Genomic DNA, 14517 nt, shown 5'->3' on the forward strand with positions numbered 1-14517 from the left:
GAATCACCTCTGGAGTGTTTAAAAGTCAAGTGGCCAAAAAAGACCCTGATGCAATTGAATCAGAATCCTAAGGTCCACATGAGTCTCAGGCATCCATATTTTGAAAACGCTGCCCAGGTGACCACGATGAACTGTCAGAACTGAGAGCCAGAGGTTTGGTGGACGTCTTTCTCCTATATTCAGGGCCTCAGAGTCCCTCACCATTGTCTCCTGCAGTAGTCATTTATGTGGTTTCCCTGCCTCCTGATCCAATCAGCTACATCTGGTCTTCTGTACAACTGCCAAATTCCTAAAAGTACAGCTCTGCTCAGATTATTCCCCTGCACACATTAGCTCTCTCTACTGAGCAGATGAAATTCAAAGTCTTTAATGTGATGTCCACGACTCTGACAACTGTTTATTTTTCATGTGAGGTAATGGGCTCCCATGATGAAAAGTTTACAAGTCAGGTGTGTATGGTGATTTGATAGGGGCGGTAGGGGGGCTGCTCGGTGACGTTTAAAGTTAATCCTGACTCAGTCTATGACTTCACAAACTACAGAAGGTTCAGGGATAAGGTGAGCTCAGCTTCCCCCAGAGACCAAAGGCTGATGATGCATCTTCTATTTGGCATCAGAGTTGGGTTTAAGTGTCATGAGTAGAGCCGAGGAGAAAAGGCAGGCTGGCCGAGAGTCCATACCGCTGTGATCACCAATGTGCTGACTTATTACTAGTCTGATCGTTCCTTTCTAAGAGTGTTCCAGAGAGAAAGCGTACAGGGGAAGTACAAGTGCCTCATATGCAGAATATTAATGAACTTGTCCATCAACTGCTTGGAAGGCAGTGTTCTCTTCTCAAGTAGCATGTACAAACTCAAAGAATACTCCCTTTAAAAGTCCAAGCACCAATAAGATGGAGAAGCTGGAACTAAAGCAAGCATGTACCTCAGTACTTGGTGAAGCACTAACGGTTGAGAATGGCAACACTCTTGCTCAGACTCCATCTTTTTACAAAAAGATCACAACGAAGTCTGAAAAGTTATTATTACCATGCAAATACAAGAAAAGGTGCCTTTTAAACATCAGAAAACATTATAGCATTATTTCAAAATCTGACACTTCATATCTAAGAATCATATTAAATCCTCTTAGAGCTTAAGCATTAAACTATTTTTAAATTCTGCAGCTGTGGAATTTTCCACATGAAATAACAACGCATGATCACAACTTCTCTAGCAATAAGAAAACCAAAGAATACCAGTAAGTTTCCTGAAGGCGACTCAGGATTAGGGCCAAAGCCAAGAATACACTTGAAATTCTTGGCCCTTGATCAGGTGCTCAGAACTTCCCAGGGTAAGCAAAGTAAAGCTGAACTAAGAGGGCCAGAAACGATTCCTAATGGCTTTCAGAGATCAATACCACACTACGCAGAAGCAATAACCCTCTCCTCTTTTACCTGGAAGTGTTCTTTTAAAGATGTAACTCTCAACACAAGACTTTTTAACCCTTCTAGAGTCCAATGACAACAAAAAACGTTATGAAACTTTTAAAAAGGTGATACACTATATTGAAAGGATTTTAAGATGAAAATGCTCTATCAGTCATCTGTAACCACTGCCCCCACTTGCACTGGGAAACTTTCCAAATGACAGAGCACTTCCATGTATATTATCTGGTAGCTAGTAGCTACCGTTCTCATCTCTGTTTTGCTAACAAAGAAACTCAGAGACAATAAATTATTGGTTCCAGATCACCCAGCTACTATACTAGCGTCAGAACTTACATTTAGGTCTTTGCATTACAAATCCCATACCTTCCCTTCTCTCTCAAGACTTCAAATTAAGCCTAACTTCAGATACGTAGCCCTGCCTGCCTCTTCCTCTCATCCTTCTTGCCCTGTTTGTGACACTGTTCCCAGGGCTCTTCTTTTCTCTCCATAACCATCCCCAGCCCTTGGTAATTCCTTTTTCTGACCTAATATTATTCAGCTTTTAAATGTAAGTATTCCTAATAAAAAGTAAAGAGTTGACCCAAGAATAAAAGTAGAAATGGAATTTAGAAGTAGTTCATTTTTAAATATTTTATACTTCTATCTAGCACTATATAGATATTTATCATCATTTAAATCAATTTGGCTCTTAAGTTAGCATATTGATTATCTGAGTCTCTTGGGTTCCTGCATTTGGAATAGTAGACAGCAAGGGCTGAATAGCAAAGGATCTGTTCTTCCAATCAGGTCTATTTCAAAAAAATGTACTCAAACCTACTTGGTTCCCAAGTTCAAATCATGAGAGTTGAGGTAGCAAAGTACACCTCTACTTTGAAAAGCAATTAAAACATTAGTATTTTCAAAATAAACAAATAAAAACAGAAACCATTAGAGAACAAAAAAATAAAATACTGTGTTTAAATACTGAATTTATGAAAACAAACTACTATAAACCTTCAGAGAAGAATGATCTCTAAAAAAACCTATATGTTCTCTGCATCATTACATAAGTTGAAAGAACTATAAAAAAAGAAGAAACTATGGAAATAATCACTCTCCATTTCCCCACCAGAGTGAAACATCTCTATTTATGGGATCTTTTTGAGATCCTTGGCATTCTTCAGGGGTAAAACTGTTGGGACCATTTTTTAGTGAAATAACATTGGTCTTTAGCAGTCTACTGGAAATGATGGCAACCACGAAACAGTGTATCATGGCTAAAATTAATATTAATTGGAATATAATTCCAATTGTGGTAGGTACCAAGAGGTGGAACTTTTTCCACCTGAATTTAGTGAGCATGTGATTTTTGGTTGACAGGTAAGAAATAATCTAAAGTGATGGCGGTGAACACGTGCAAAATAATTCAAGTGTGAAACCAGAATACTTATCAGAAAACATAGGTTCTAGTTTTTCTGCCAACAACTAACCATCTCTGGGCCTCGGTTTTTTTCAACTTGAAAATGAAGAGTTAGCTTCAATAATATCTAGGTCCATCTCAACTCTAAAATGCTCTGATTGTCTATATTTTAAAAAATTTACCTTTATTATATTTTTAGAACATTTTGTAATAGTTATAGAAGCAACACACACATAGTGGTTTAAGAAAATCTAAAAAGACACAGATAAGTAAATAAGAAGTCACTGATAATCCTACCACACAGAGATAACTGCTAATCCTCACAAAAGAAATATATGTGGTGTTTTATAACCTGCTTTTCATTTAATGTATTTTAAAACTTCTTGCTGTGGGATTAAATGTTTTTTCTATAACATTGATTTTTTTTTTTAATGGGCAAGGAGAGAAGGCAGGCATTTCAGAATTATTCAGGGATTACCCTAGGAAACACTCCCGGCCCTTTCTGATACACCCCTGCAGTTCTGGAAGCATCCTGAATAGAGTCATTGTTGGCAGTAGCTGTTATCTCCTTTAGGAGCATTAGGGCAGAATCAAGCCTAAGAGCACTGTGCCTCCAAATCACTTTCAATGGCTATTCAGTCGGAATGTACCATCATTTACTTACCAATTCTCTTCATTGGATATTAAAACTATTTTCACCATTATAAACATCATAAGGAACATCCGTGTAGGTCTATCATTGTACATATCTGTAATGAAACCCTGGACACGTCTTCTTTACTAATTAGTAATAAAAATAATATTTTGAGTGTCCTTGAGGGAGTGTTAAGCTGCAAAGTCTCTCATTCTGTTTCAGTGAAACCCTATTAAATATGGGAATATGACATAAAAAGGAAGGATAAACCTCAATTAGAAAGAAGGGTTACTTACCAGCACCCTTGATCCAATTACCATAAAGACGCACAGTCCTCGATGTAAGATCACTGAAGGCCATTTTCCACGGGATTTACTGGCTCTTATAGTGGGTTCTTCAGTAAAACAAAAAAAGAAATGCATTATGATCTATGAATGCAAATAAAGGCAAGTTTTTCATGATACAATATTAAAAATGCTACAAATTTAATAAAGATAACTGGCAAACCCACAAACTTTTGCTGAAGGTAAATGCATTAGTGAACCACATTAAAACTTGACGTGGCTGCAAACAGTTAAGGCTTTTCATCATTGTAATAACAATGCTTACTTTGGTGAAAAAGACTGACATTCTATGTACAAGACACAAAAGGAATAAATGAGTCAGAACTGTCATGGGAGCATCTCCCCTTTACGCGACAATGCAGATCAGTAATGGATTGCCCCTCCCATGGCGATGCTGAAGTAAAAACCCAGAGAAGAAAGTCGAGAAGATACATAAACTTTCGGAGCAGCTACTCTGATCCAGACTTATGGCTGATCTTCAGGCATCAGCGGGAGGTCTTCTAGGTGCAAGCTTTTACAATTTAAGTGGAACAGAGGTAGAAAGACAGAAGAAAAGAAGATTTACAAGAGTCAAGAGGAAGCTACCTAGTTTATCGGAACAGATAGACAAGGATAGTTGGAAAAAGACCAGTGAGGAAAAGCTAGCTATATTATATATTAAAATATATTCTAAATCTTCAATCATGAAAACAGTGTGATACTGACTCATGAAGAGGAAAACCAATGAAATACAACAGAATGTCCAGAAATACACCAAATAATTTGGGAATTTAGGACGGTATTTCATAAATTCTAAAGATGTATACTTTCCCACATTTTAACATCTCTGAAATCAGCACACACCTTACAAGCGGAAAGTGTATCATGGAATGAATAATATATTTGATTCCAAGTCAAATGGTGGGAAAATGAAAAAATTCTGGGGCTAGATGGTGGTGACAGTTGCACAAGAATGCAAATGTACTTAATGCCACCAAACTTTATACTTAAAAATGGGTACAAGGGTACATTTTACACTATGTATATTTTACCACAATAAAAAAGAAATTCTCTAGATCTACAACAGAAAAATTGAGTCTTTCTTCTAGCTTTCTAAAATAAAACCACACACACACACACACACACACACACACACACACACACACACACACACACACAAAGGTGGAAACTCAAACCAGTAGGCACTAAATTACCAGCAGTTATTTAATAAATGGTATGGTACAACTGGATAGCCATCTGCAAAAAACAAAAGTTGGACCCAAACATTATACTATACACCAAGATAAACACCAAATAGATAAAAAATTTAAATAAGAAAAATAGAGCCACGAAGTACTGGATGACAACCTGGGAGAACGCTTTTTTATAACCTTGGAGTGGAAAAGGCCTTTCTAACTTTGATTTGAGCTCCACTAGACATAAGAGAGGACTAACAAATTGAACCATATAAAAATCAAGAAGAAAAAAAAGCCAAATAACAAATAGGAAAAAATATGTTCAACTGATATCACAGACAATGTGTACTTTCCCTAATATATAAAGAGTTCCTAGAAATTGATAAGATATGTCTATAAGCTAAGATTTTTAAAAAATGAGCAAATATCCACAGAAAAAGAAATACAAATGGCTCTTAAAACATATGAAAAGTTGTTTAACTTTAATCATAGCAAGAAACCTACAATATTTTCTTGCACTGGATGGGTCAAAGTCCAAGCATATTTATCAATCAGATGGGCCAAAATCCAAAAATGTGTTAACTCTGTTGGCAGGACTGTAGGAAATTCATACATTGCTGGTGGGAATGCAAATTAGTACCACCCTTAGTGAGAGTAATTTAGCATTATCAGTAAAAATTACAAATGCATATTTTTAACTCAGCAATCCTACTTCTAGGAACTTATACATGCACATACACAGAATGACATATATTCAAGGTTATTCATTGCATCAGTTAGTAAGAGCAAAAGACTGGAAAAAGCCAAATGGGGACTGGTTAATAAATGATACTACATCTAAAGCCATGACACAGCATGCCATTGTAAAGAAGCAAGAGGAAGCTCTTTGGGTGCTGATATGGAAAGGTAACCAAGATAAATCTCTATGTAATAAAAGCAAAGGAAGGTACAGAATTTTTAAATGACTACCTTTTATATAGAAAAAAGAGGAAAGAAGAATATAAATTTATATTTCTTTATTTTAGCATAGAAGGAACTCTGAAAAGATATCCATGAGAAAGGGTATGGGGTACAAACTGGGCTGAAGGGGTGGAAGGAAGACCTATGTTGTTGGGTTTTTTATTCATGTGACTATGTTATTACCTACCCAAAAATAAAGAATTAAAATATTTTAAAGGAAAAAATAAAAGAACAAAACCAGCTGCCCCTTTGCTGGGACAATTCCTACTTAAATGCCCACACATAAATGTGCATATACACAAAAAAGGGGCTGTTATCTTAATTCCTCAAGGGGCCATCAGCTCCAGAACATCTCCCCAAGTCCAGGAAGGCATCTCAGCATGCCCTATGCTTTGGTGCATCCTGTGTCCTCCAGCTGAGTTCACATTCAAGATAATGGTGATGCCAGGGTCTTGCCAGAGTCGGCTTGGATTTGTTTTCCTAGGATGCTCCTGCAGTGAAGGTGTGAAGTGGGGTTGGGAGCAGGGGCTGTGGGGTCACAAAGACCTTGGTTTGAATCCCACCACTTAATAGTTGTGTGACTCTCGGTGAAACTAAAGCTCAATTTCCTTCTCTGTAAAACAGGAATTCTATACTTACCAAGATAAAATAACTAACTCATAGCATTGTTTTAAGGATCATAGGAATATATATTTGAAAAGTTTAGAGACAAAGAATGAACATTCAAAGTCACACCCTATCATTTGTAGAGACAAGTTGTACCAATTTAATTGGAAAACATCTGGTCAAATTCATTATTATACAGTTGGATGGCAGTTTATGGAACAAATCTAGAGAAAACTCTTTCATTTTAAAAGCTTCTATGTCACAGATTATACTGATTCTTCCCTTGATGTTTTCCAATTGTTTCAATGTGAATGTCCCCCTCACCTTAACCACTGAGATAACAGACCTCAAGCCATTATTTTCATAATTAAACTGGCAAAATAATGCTGTTTCAATTGCTCAGAATCAGACTGAAAGATTCTAATTCTATACGGCAGGTGATGGGGTTACATTTCAAAGTTATTCTGCTTTCTGTACAATTCCTGTCTCCTCTGTTTTTCACTCATTCCACTATTTTCCTCTCCCCAGCCCTCACTGAAGCACAAAGAACACAAAAGCTCAAAGAAACCGCATGTGAGAAATACTCACGGGCAGTAATCACAGTAGTTCATCTAATCCTAAAGACTACACAGGGCTGAGACGGAGGAGGGGAAGGTTGTCAGAGGAGCAACTCACACTGGATGGGGTGGAGGGGCAGAAACGGACGCCCTCCAGGCAGGAGGGAGATGGAGGGCTGGAGGCGTAGGGAAGGGAGCCATTAGGCCCAGCTTTCCGGGGGTGGAGACTCTCTTATTGACCCTTTGCTTGTAATAACCTTCCCTCCAACAGCCCTTAACACTTGCAGGCCCACTAGAAAAGAAGGAATGGCCATAATTGTGCAGGGGTGGGGCATCAAAGGAAAACCTGACCCATTTACCTTGTTGAAACTGAAGACAAACTGCTGAGAATTTCCTTATAAGCTTGGACAGTGATAGACTGAATACCAACAAGTACATTGCAGGGATTGGTCTAAAAAATAAGTAACTGAATTTGAGGCAACCTGGATAGTCCTGCAAATACAGTGCTACCCCCGAAAAGAGCCAGGCACACCACCACCCCGGACCCTCCACCATGGTTAAACATGGACACTTGATTGCTAGGCAATGGTACATAGAGATGGGAAGAGACTTATTCTTTGTGGTCAAGGTATAGAGCTATCTTCTAGCTGACAGCAGAGCTGTGACCTTAACAACCGATTTAAAATATTCAGTGGCATAAAAGTTCAGGCCTGGAGATGCCAGAAATGTCAGGGCTCTTGTTTAAGTGAAGCAGAAACTTAATACTCAAAAACGGTAGACAACACACTTCCATTAAGGGTGGAAGAGACAAGGGAGGTGCTACAAGGGAAGAGAAAATGTTCCCTGTCAGAGTGTCAGAGTTGTTCTGTCTCAAAAATATGTCGCAGGATTAGCGCGAACAGGAGCTTGTTGATGGGAGGCTGTGCTGGTAAGCTGATGCCTAGCCCCTGCAGGTGACCGTGAACTCTGCTCCTTGTTTTTGACAGTACCACATGGTGACTGGGCCATTTGGTAAAGAAGGGACTTAATCTGCCCAGACTAGCTTCTTCAGGTCTACATTAAAGATGTCAAGTTCGAATGTGAGAAATGCGCTTGCTGCCTACAGGGCGGCTTACCTGGAGATTATTCAAAGCTACATGCTGCTTATGTCAGCACAACATAGAGATTAACACCAGAACATAGAGTGTGCTTAAGGTACCTGGCCACTTCGTTTCTTTTGCTCCAGTCTATTTTAACAGTATTCACAGGCAGAACTCATCCGGGGGACCCTCTTGCTGGAATTAACTCAGACGGGACGGGACTTTGGAGGTGTCTGTGGTAGGAAGTGCCTAGCAGGAGCCCAGGAATCTAAAACCACGGCGAACAATTTCTAGGTGGACCCTCAAATGTAGCTTTGTTCAAATCCTGCAAAACATGTTGAGGGCACTCTCTTAAGGGAAAGGAGTGATAGAGTCAGCGAATGACTTTCCTCAGACATGTCTATGGTCCAGAAACAGGGCCATATTTTTTCCCCTTTCTCTCTTGATGTTTGGGAGGTTATGGGCTCCCTCCATTGATCACTGCACTGGAACTGTTTTCTATCTGCTGGTGATTTGAGCAGGTCCTTCATTTGCCCTAAAGGTTCTCTGACTCTTCTTTAAGTTTGCCCTGTCTCTCTAATTATAAACTAACGCACTGGGACCAGAGACTGGGCAAGAGTGCTGACTGCTCTGCTTAGCCTGGGAGGCCCTCTGTTATTAAAACAGTAATAATGACAATAAATAGCATAGATAACATTTCAATAAAGGTTCAACATGAATTGTATTTTCTAGTGGGGTCTGTGGCTAATATTGGTTTCCAGAACTCCATTTGTAACAAGTTGTCATATTAACATGTTGAGATTGTTAAATGAGCATCTAATATAAAGTTTGTACGCCTCTTGGCTCAAACTCATGAGTTACGATTGTGCTGCAGAGCTCAAACCAAACAGGAATGTAATCTGCACTAGTCTGGAGAGTGATGCATATATAGTGTTATATTTTCCAGAGGCATCTGACTTTAATAGGCACCTCTATTAAGTGAAAGCAAAGAATTGAAAATCAAGGTGAAATAACAGAATACTAAGGAATGGAGGGCATGGTAAAGATATCAGGTCTGGCTTGACATGGAAATGACAACTCTTAAAGCTGATTGAAGGGCAAGCCTGAGTCTAATCACATATAGAGAAGGTTCATATGTATGGTGATGTCATTGTTAGTGGGGGTGGGAAATATCCATTTTATTTAAACATGCTGTACACCAGTCAGGACAACGTTAAGTTTGTGGAAGTGGTATAACAATAATTACAAGTGTGAATGCAACCCTATGTGGTCTGTGTGTATGGGTTTATGGTGTATTATCGGTATCATCAAAGAGACTGTGGTACAAGATAATTCTAACTAGCAGATATATAAAAGTCACTAGAAAGTCTTCTGTGCTTCTGCACAGAGTGTTTAACTTATTAATCACATTTTGTTTTAAAAGCATTAAGATTAGTTTATTCTGTGTCCATGTCACCAGGACAAGCAGAGTGCACTTAGACAGGTGGACTCACTGTCTGAGTTTCATTTCATATCTGAAATATCACTGCAGAGTAATCTCTTCAAGTCACAGTGACAGCAGTTTCTCAAAGATCGCTTCCTTTCTTCCTTGTGGAGTGACGACTCTTCTCCCTTATTCCAGGCTCCTCCTCGCCCCGAAGCCCTGTGCTTCCCCACGTGACTGAGGGGTGCGGATAGTAAATACAGAACCTACAGAACTGATTCCCCTAAAGAAGCTGCCGGAGCCCCAACTCTTCCTTGGTGCTTGGTATGGATAGTGACACAGTTCTGGGAAGGGGAATTTGAGGTGCTTCTGAGAAGCACTGGCAAGGGCTTTGAAGCTCCTAAAAAGAGACACAGGCTCCTCTCAGTGCTCTGGCTGAAGATGCATGAGACATTTGGAATGATTGTCATCATCTTATAACAGAAATTAAACCAACTGAGAAGACATTCCCTACCTTTGGGCTGCATTTTCTGAGATAATGCATCCCCTTACTGCTGAGGCCATTTTGAGCTGAGTGTTCTGTTACTTACAGATGAAAGCATTTTCCCTGATATGATAACATTCACATTTGAAAACCAAAATGTTAGGTGTTTAGTAGCTTTATTTGATGATATCTGTGTTGACAATTTTGTTTGCCTAGAACACAAGGCTTATATTCTAATTTTCTGTAATTTACTAAGACCTGAGATGTAGCAATGATTTTCTCCTTTACAGATGCTTGAGAACATCAAGCTTATTTTATCCTCAAAACAGGAAGTTAGTTTCCCTATATCCTGAGCGGATGTGCTGATTCAAAAGTCTGCTCCCAGATTTCACATCTCTTGCCAGTTGTTTTGAATCACCAGAGAAATCTTTTCCAATATCAACTGCACCTCCTGTTCCTGTTCCCGCCCTTCTTGACCCAGATGCCTTATCATATCCAGGTGACGTTCACTAACTGAATTCTTTGTCACAATTTTTATGTTTATTCCTTATACTGTGGTGTTGTCATGTCTGAGAATAGTTTATGCTGTATTAAGAAACGTTTCCCAAACCTGGCCTATCACCAGACTCTCCCCAAACAGATTAAACTATATCCAAATCTCTCTCCAGGTAATTCTGATTATCAACAAGGTCTGGCAAGGCAACCACTGATATAAGGGACAAAGAAGAGAGAAAAATCGTACTGACCTGATCCCATACCTAAAGTAAATGGTTTCAAAGTCAACTGTGTAAGAATAAAATTTATTTCCTGATAGCTTAATATTTAATACAGGTTTCCACCTTCTTTGGGGGTGGTAGGAACTTATTTTAGTTGACTCGACATATGACCACCCCCTCAGCAAGTTAGAGAAAAAAGTTAGTTGGGAGGAGGGATCCTTTTAGTTCTCTATGTCCTCTGTCAACACTGTCATCCCCTGAGGTATTCAGGGTCCCACTTGTCCATACCGGGCATGTTGTTGCTGCATGACTTCATTTTCTACAGCTCTTCTGCGATATCTCCTTGTCAGCGGAGGGTACCCACAGGTCTCTCACTGCTCTTGTGTCACGCTAGAGCAAGAGAAATTCCCTGTGGCTGCCTAAGGCCCCATCAGCCGCCTGCCCCAGCTCTACCCGAGCAGCTGAGCCTGACCCCTTGCGCTCGCTGTTCCCGCAAGCTCCTGGCGCCTCTGCAGGGCTGTCGCCCTTCCCTCTGAGGTCTGCACTGACTGCCTTCCCTCTGCCTCCCCTCTCCCAAGCCCCAAGCACGCTCTTCTGTGCTGGGAGGCACAGAGACCTCAGAGGTTTCTTCCCAAACCTCATCTATGCCCCTGAGTTCTTCTGTATTACTAAGTGCCTAAGTTTATAGCTCAAAAGCTACAATAAAACTTTCTGTTTCCCTGCCTTCTGCTGTCTGTTTCACTCCCAAGGCAACGTGCACAACCTAGCTACTAAATAGAAACGGCCAAAGTGGGGATGTGTGAAAAAGAAAAACCCAAAGAGGAATATATATATATACATATACATGTATATACATATACATGTTCCTCTTTGGGTTTTTCTTTTTATATATATATGAAACATTAAAACAACACACAAAACCCTGTATGGTAGGTAAAACAAACATGTATTTTTGCTTCTACACTGCATGCGCGAGCACACACTCACAGTAATTAACAAAATAAAAAATCTGTCATTTAAAATAAATTTTCACTGAGTCTATTTCGCATTCTAGATTTACTGGCTTTTTTTTTTTTTTAAATAATCCTTGCCAGAAAATATGATTTATTTATTTTTTATTTTTTATTTATTTACTTTTAATCCTTACCCAAGGATATTTTTTCCATTGCTTTTCAGAGAGAGAAACACCAATGGGTAGCCTCCCATAGGCGGCCCTGCCAGGGATCGAACCCACGGCCTCTGGGCGCACGGGATGACAGTCCAGCACACTGAGCCACACGGGCCAGACCGCAGCTCTTAAGTTTTAAACTGCACGCCGTGCTGAGTAGCATCATGAAACCGCAGGCTGTCTCGCTCTGCGCCACCGGGACGTAACTCCCCTCGCCGGTGTGCTCCCCTGGCCTCGGCTCCTCACCCAGGCGCCGCATCATCACAAGCGCAGGGGCGAGTACAGTGCAGTGAGGTGTCCTGAGAGAGCGCCACAGTCACATAACTTCTATGACAGTATATTGCTATGTGCTCTTTTTTATTATTAGTTACTGTTGTTAATCTCTTGCTGCGCCTGATTTCTAAATTAAACTTTGTCACAGGTGTGTACATTTAGGAAGAAACAGTGTCTATAGGGTATGGTGCTCTCGGCAGCGTCAGGCATCCACCGAGGCTCTTAGAACTTATCCCCCGTGGAAAGGGGGGGCTACAGTAATTGTCAAAGTGTTCACTGTGAGGGAAACTACTCTTACTTGGATGAATGAATGTTAGTAATTTACTTTAAGCCAGTGGTTCTCAAGTGGGGATGACTTTGCCCCTCAGGGGACATTTGTCAACTTCTGGAAACCTTTTTGGTTGTCTCAGCCAGGGAGGGTGTGTTCCTGGCATCTAGTGGGTAGGGGCGAGGGTTAGGGCTAAACATCCTACAGTGCTCAGGACAGCTCCTCACAACTATGAACTGCCCGGCTCAAAATGTCCATACAGCTGAGGTCGAGAAACCCTATTTTAAACAAACAAGTTATTACTTTATAGTCACTTCTCACATTTTAATATACTTAGAAGTTGCTGATCCCCTTCCCCCAGCCTCAGTCTCACTAAATCATTGGGACAGAACAAACTCAAGCACCCAAATCTTTCTGTCCAGCACTCGAGCCCACAGCCCCTTCCAGGCTGTTTCTGCTTGACTACAGAGGGTGTGGGTGACGGGGGCAGCCGTTCCAGTAAGAAAACAGGCAGGAAGGGAAACACACAGGGAACACACAGATTAATATCTAGGTGGGAACTTCCCTAGCAATCTTTGAATTCTTACTGAGAAATGTATTCCTTATCTCAGGGGATTTTTCTTCCCCAGGACAGCAGGAGCAGAGACTATCTGAACTCCGGTTTTCTAGAGTCATACCCCAGAGAGAGGCTGGCTGTGACACGTCACCTGGGAAGCCCTTGCACCACCCGCTGGCTCAGCTCCTATCGATCACCTGTTCGGACGCACTGCTGAGCTGCCCTGGCCCTCCGCTGAGCCAGGGTGCGCCGCCTCTCCTCTGCTCTGTGAGGGGGCCCTGCTCTCCTCCCCTTGCCAAATCATCCTCATTTGAAGATAAGTTTCCCTTATCAGTTCTCCGATGAGCAATCATTGTTGTGGACTAGCCTGATTTGCCCTGTCTCCCTCTCCTCCCTTATTTTGAACAGAGATAAAGTTTCAAAACACCACCCAAATGTGAGGCCAGAGTTGGCTTTTCTACAGGAAGTTTCCCCAGCTCCGTCACAGACCTCCATCCCCATGCTGTAGCTCATTTCGGTGTATGTGTCCTGAGCAGCATCTGTGGCTATCCAGGTCTGTTCTTGAAGGTAATGTTCCTGATGTCTGGTTTCCAAACGATAGGGGGGTAAAGAGAGGAATTTGCCCTCAGGCAGCCTCAACATGTGCAGATTCTAGAAAATGGGGTAAATAAGTCCGAGAGGAGAAAAGCATCTGATAACCTGTCCGGATTAGATGCCTCTGAGAAAGATAACATTATATATGGATGACCCACCAGACTGACAGACTAAAGTGAACACTGGAACCAGTGGGACTTGTGTTTCTGTCAGAGGAAGTGTTAAGTACCTCAAGAGTAGTTTAGATCCTATTTGTACTCTGAGTCCTAGCACAATGTCTTGAGTAAAATAGGTGCTCCATAAAAATCTGCTGAGTGAATTTTAAAATGTAAAGTCAGAAAAACAAGGCAGGGCAAGAACATAACGCTCCATCCCTTAGGCCTTCTTTTCTACCTTTTTCCAAATGAATGCAATACTCCTCACATTCATTTTCCCTTCAAACAAAAAGTATTTTTTGTGCATCTGTTATTGTGCAGGACACAATATTATTTTTTAAATATGTCCCCTGAATCCAAACAACTTCCAATTTGTCAGGACAAATAAACACCTACACTGATATCTGAAATGCAAAGCAGGACGCAAGGCCACACAAACCATGCCCACAGAATCCTGCAGCTTCTAGAAATGAAGATTCACATCTGGCTGTGACCTGGAAGAAAGGCACATGGAGGAGAGGATACATGAGCTGAGCCTTGAGGATAAGATTTCAATAGGCAAAAATATGTGCACCTGGAAAAGAGGAGAGGGGTACATCACAAGCAGAGGGACCTCCAAGGGAAAACTCATTCATTTGTTTATTCAATGAATATTCTTGAGCATCTGTTGTGTGCTAACCACTGTTTCAGGTGCCAGT

At 40.7% G+C, this 14517-nt stretch overlaps 1 protein-coding gene across 1 annotated transcript in view; it reads right to left on the minus strand.

Moving 5' to 3' along the window:
- Window positions 1-14517, minus strand: part of ELOVL7 (ELOVL fatty acid elongase 7) — a 55749-nt gene that overhangs the window by 18793 nt on the left and 22439 nt on the right. Inside the window, exon 2 of the mRNA XM_016198738.2 lies at window positions 3758-3855. Within this exon, the coding sequence (XP_016054224.1) occupies window positions 3758-3821 (64 nt within the window). The 5' untranslated portion in view covers window positions 3822-3855. The remainder of the gene's footprint in view (window positions 1-3757; window positions 3856-14517) is intronic.

Source organism: Miniopterus natalensis, chromosome 3 (genome assembly GCF_054644295.1).
Source record: "Miniopterus natalensis isolate mMinNat1 chromosome 3, mMinNat1.hap1, whole genome shotgun sequence".
Taxonomy (NCBI): Eukaryota; Metazoa; Chordata; class Mammalia; order Chiroptera; family Miniopteridae; genus Miniopterus; species Miniopterus natalensis.